The sequence below is a fragment of the Cebus imitator genome, unplaced genomic scaffold (assembly GCF_001604975.1).
Source record: "Cebus imitator isolate Cc_AM_T3 unplaced genomic scaffold, Cebus_imitator-1.0 Scaffold48, whole genome shotgun sequence".
Lineage (NCBI taxonomy): Eukaryota > Metazoa > Chordata > Mammalia > Primates > Cebidae > Cebus > Cebus imitator.
The window spans coordinates 8191452-8196202 of record NW_016107363.1 but is presented as its reverse complement, the minus strand read 5'-3'; the positions used below and the strand labels follow the sequence as shown (position 1 = coordinate 8196202).

Genomic DNA, 4751 nt, shown 5'->3' with positions numbered 1-4751 from the left:
TACTGCTCTTGTTGCCCAGGCTGGAGTACAATGGAGTGATCTTGGCTCACTGCAACCTCTGCCTCCCGGGCTCAAGTGATTCTCCTGCCTCAGCCTCCTGAGTAGCTAGGATTATAGGCATGTGCCAACAAAGCCTGGCTAATTTTGTGTTTTTAGTAGAGACGGGGTTTCTTCATGTTGGTCAGGCTGGTCTAAAACTCCCGACCTCAGGTTATCCTCCCACTTTGGATTATAGGCACGAGCCCAGACTCTGTGTTGGTTCTTGAGAGAGATTTATTTTGCAGAATTTCAGGCAGGGACAAACTTACATACAGCAGGTTGCCAATAGCCAACAGTCACGGCAGTTGTGCGTTTAAATTAAATTTATTGTTGCATCTCACACCGGGTTCTAACTGAAGGAAGGGACTGGTAGAGGGAGATGATAAGAGATACCTGGTAACAGTACAGAGATTAAGCCCACACATGCTGGACTCATGATCCTCAAAGAGGAATCTGAAAGCCCTGACTGTCTGGTCCCCTGTGCCACAATACTCACTGGCTCCTGCCAAGAACCAAGAATAGCAGTCTTCACGGCTGCTGCATCAAAAGCAGGATTGTTTTTCCCACTGATTTCAGTGATGTTTTTTCTTGAGTTGAGAAACAGTGGTGGATGGGGGGAAGGGATACTCTGCAGGATCACTTTCTGGCCAAAAAAATCCTTAGGATTTAAAACATTAAACAACCGAGTTCTCTGGACTATCTGAATATACAAAATTCTATTTTAAGAAGTCCTTTTTTGGGAAAAATTTTTATCAACCCTCAAAACATTAAGAAATTGTAATAAAGACGCCTGTAATCCCAACACTTTGGGAGGCCGACGTGGGTGGATCACGTGAGGTCGGGAGTTTGGGACAAGCCTGACCAATGTGGAGAAACCCCATCTTTAAATAAATAAATGAATAAATAAATAAATAAACAAACAAACTGAAATTGTAATAAAGATATGGTAGTTCAGGCGCTGCATTAAAGACAAGATCTCTTTTTTGATCTAATCATAGGACTGCATGCAATCAACTCCCTTGGAACGCAAGCAATTTACTTAGCGCTCTCTGATTTTTCCCTTTTCATAGATGGAAAATTTATTCAGGGGATATGTAAGTCAAGCTACATTGGTGCTATGGGTTTTATGTTTATCAAACATTCACAATGCACCCAAGAGTACAGGGCTAAATAATTCTGTTCATCTGGGGTAATGCCTCGAGGACTTTGTCAAGAAGGAAAAAAAAAATCCTGTGCGTATACCCAGTATAAGTAGGCATTGTGAAGACTTGTTTTGTAGACATTTTCAAATGCAAGTATACCGTGTTGCATGCACAGATCAGCCTGAATAACTAGGTGCAGACTCAACTTTTGAAAATGGCTTCATACTTTATGCACTAGGGAAACTGGTTACTGGCACATCCTTTTATATTACACACGATCATATCCTTACGTATCTTTAAATTCAAACTTTAGCTCACTGGGTATGTTTTTTTTAAAAAAAAAAAACAAACAGAACAGTATTCTTTCATGCTCCATATTAAAAAATCTTTACAGTAACTCAGAACAGGTTCCTGTGCTTCAAATAAGTCATGACTTCAAGTAGCTCACGCTCCCTGTTGTTTTTATTCCTGCAGACCACACACTTGCTGGGATGAAATATGGAGGGGAGGCAACTCTATTGCACTCCTCCCAGTAATAAAAACAGACATGATGAAGTGATATGGGCCTTAACCCCAGTGCCTGCATCCCCCATCTGTGCTGTACTGGGGGCCTGATCTGTGTTGGGCCTGCCAGATACATTGAATACATGAATCAGGAGAGGGTCCTTTATTATTCTTTTCTATCTTACTTGGTGGCACCCAGCCCAGTTCTGCACCAGTGAGGCTGGTGACCAGACAGCTCTCCGCAATTATAAACGCAACAGAAGCTTAAAGTAGTGAGCAGGCTTTCTGCATCAAGGTACAGAACCATAAAGAAGTAGAAGGGCACAGGATTTGGAGTCTACACTGAAAGGGTTTGAACATCAACTGCATCACTTGCTGGCTGTGGATCTGGGCAAGCTATTTAACCACCCCAAGCCTCATCTGGAAAATGGTAATAAAAACAGCTATCTCCTAGGCTGTTGTGAGGGTTAAATGAGATACATAACCTATAAGGTAAATTTACAAAAAGTTGATTTACTGGGTACTCAATGCCAGCAATTATTACCATTATTGTTGTTTCTACTAATTATTATTAAACCCTTCTCTGGGAGGAGATAACAGTTTGCTCAACAGGTTTAAGCCTTCTGATTTTCAAATTATCTATGCATATCCTCCTTCTATCACTGTCCCAGATTAAATCAGAAAATGATTTAACGATTCTCGTGCCTTAGCCTCCTGAGTAGCTGGGACAACAGGTGCATGCCACCTCACCCTGCTAATTTTTTTTTTTTTTTTTGGTATTTTTAGTAGAGACAGGTTTTGCTTTTTTGGCCAGGCTGGTCATGAACTCCTGGTCTCAAGTGATCTGGCTGCCTTGGCCTCCAAAGTGCTGGGATTATAGATGTGAGCCATCATGCCTGGCCCGCATTCAATAAACATTTGCTGAGTGAGGATCCCACTGGTGAGCAGGAGGTTTGACAAGGCAACCTATTGTAACTGGGGACCAAAGGGAGCTAGATCTTAAATGAATGTCTACTTCACAAATGAGCTTTGGGGCTAGGCTAAAAGGCAACTCATTATTTTGTAACTAAACAAAATTTAAAAACTACACAAAGATCTTGTTCTTTATAGTCAGCAAGTGTAACACCAGATTAGAGTCACCTATATAAAATTAAGAATTTTACTGCCTAAGGGGCCTTACAGTGTAAACACTGCATTTTACAGTTTAGGAAACTGAGGCAGAGAGAAGAGAAGTGACTTGCAAAATCAAAACATGGATGATGGCAGTGCCAGGCCTGCAACCCAAGATTCCTGAGTACTAAGTACACAGGGATCCTTCCATTCACCCACTGACCCAATCAGCCATTACGGGGGAAATAACAAGAAAAGAGAGAAAGAAACAGACAAACTTACAGCTTCTTCCAAGTGCTGCTGATCTGGATTATCATTTGGTGTGTGCCTCAAGATTTCTCGAAGAAGTAGAGGGTATTTTACCAGACGGCTTCTTGGAATATCAAGGAAATTCCAGAGATCTAGTTTGCGGCTAAAGGGGGATTCTAAACATCGCTGTAGGAAATCCTGGACTCGGTGATCTTGCTTTTTGTGGTCCAGCAGAGCTTTGGCAGCTACTTGATTGCTACAGTAACTGTCATAGGAGCTGAGGCAAGGCAGCTAAGAAAGAAATAGAAAGAGAAGATGGAATGTCAAAATAATGTGAGCTCTGAGGCTATAGGTGGCCTCACTTATTGGGACTGAGCAAACACCTAACCGGTCTCTGGGTCTGGCCAACATCCTTTTTTTTTTTTTTTTCCTGAGATGCAAGAGCAACAAGAGTAACAAGTCTTGCTCTTGTTGCCCAGGCTGGAGTGCAATGGCACAATCTCGGCTTACTGCAACCTCCACCTCCCGGGTTCAAGTGATTCTCCTGCCTCAGCCTCCTGGGTAGCTGGGATTATAGGTGCCTGCCACCATGACTATAATCCCATATATATATAATTTTATATTTTTAGTAGAGATGGGGTTTCTCCATGTTGGTCTCGAACTCCCAACCTCAGGTGATCCGCCCTCCTTGGCCTCCCAAAGTGCTGGTATTCTGAATAGCTGGTGGAAAGTAGCGGAATCTTCAACATAGCAGGCAGTGGACCATTTTCTTAGGCTCTGGCTTGCTTTCACAAAGTAATTTTCTTAATTGCATGTTTACTTTCTTGATTAAGACTCTTATAGTTTGTTTGCATTTTCTGCCAATCTAAGTGATATGGTTTAGATCTGTGTCCCCGCCCAAATCTCATGTTGAACTGTAATCCCCAGTGTTGGAGGAGGGGCCCCCTGGGAGGTGATTGGATCATGGGGTGGATTTCCCCTTTGCTGTTCCTGTGATAGTGAGTGAGATCTCAGGAGATACGGTTGCTTACAAGTGTGTAGCACTTGCCCCCCTGCTCTCCTCCTCCTGTTCTGGCCATGTAAGATGTGCCTGCTTCTGCTTCTGTCGTGATTGAAAGTTTCCTAAGGACCCCTCAGCCATGCTTCCTGTACAGTTTGCAGAATCATGAGGCAGTTAAACCTCTTTTCTTTATAAATTACTCAGTTTCAGGTATTTCTTTATAGCAGTGTAAGAACAGACTAATACACTAAACCAGAAACAACAGAAGTGAAATTACTGCCTATACATACAGTTCAGAATTTTCTAAACTTCCAAAGATATCTAGTCAGGTGAAACCCTCCTATTTTATTTACAAAAAAAAAAAAAAAAAAAAAAAAAAAGATTTCCTTTAAGATTATTAATAAGAAACTCAAGGCCGGGCGCGGTGGCTCATGCCTGTAATCCCAGCACTTTGGGAGGCGTAGGCGGGTGGATCATGAGGTCAAGAGATCAACACCATCCTGGCCAACATGGTGAAACCCCATCTCTACTAAAAAATACAAAAATTAGCTGGGTGTGGTGCTGCGCACCTGTAGTCCCAGCTACCCGGGAGACTGAGGCAGGAGCGTTGCTTGAACCCAGGAGGCGGAGGTTGCAGTGAGCTGAAATCGTGTCATTGCACTCCAGCTGGCGCCTGATAACAGAGTGAGACTCTGTCTCAAAAAAAA

At 42.7% G+C, this 4751-nt stretch overlaps 1 protein-coding gene across 10 annotated transcripts in view; it reads right to left on the bottom strand.

Annotated features, from left to right (window-relative positions):
• Positions 1–4751, bottom strand: part of ARHGEF3 (Rho guanine nucleotide exchange factor 3) — a 285595-nt gene that overhangs the window by 15189 nt on the left and 265655 nt on the right. For all 10 annotated transcript variants that reach the window (XM_037738103.1, XM_017527477.2, XM_017527479.1 and 7 more), the window contains one exon: positions 3078–3335. In XM_037738103.1, the coding sequence (XP_037594031.1) occupies positions 3078–3335 (258 nt within the window). The remainder of the gene's footprint in view (positions 1–3077; positions 3336–4751) is intronic.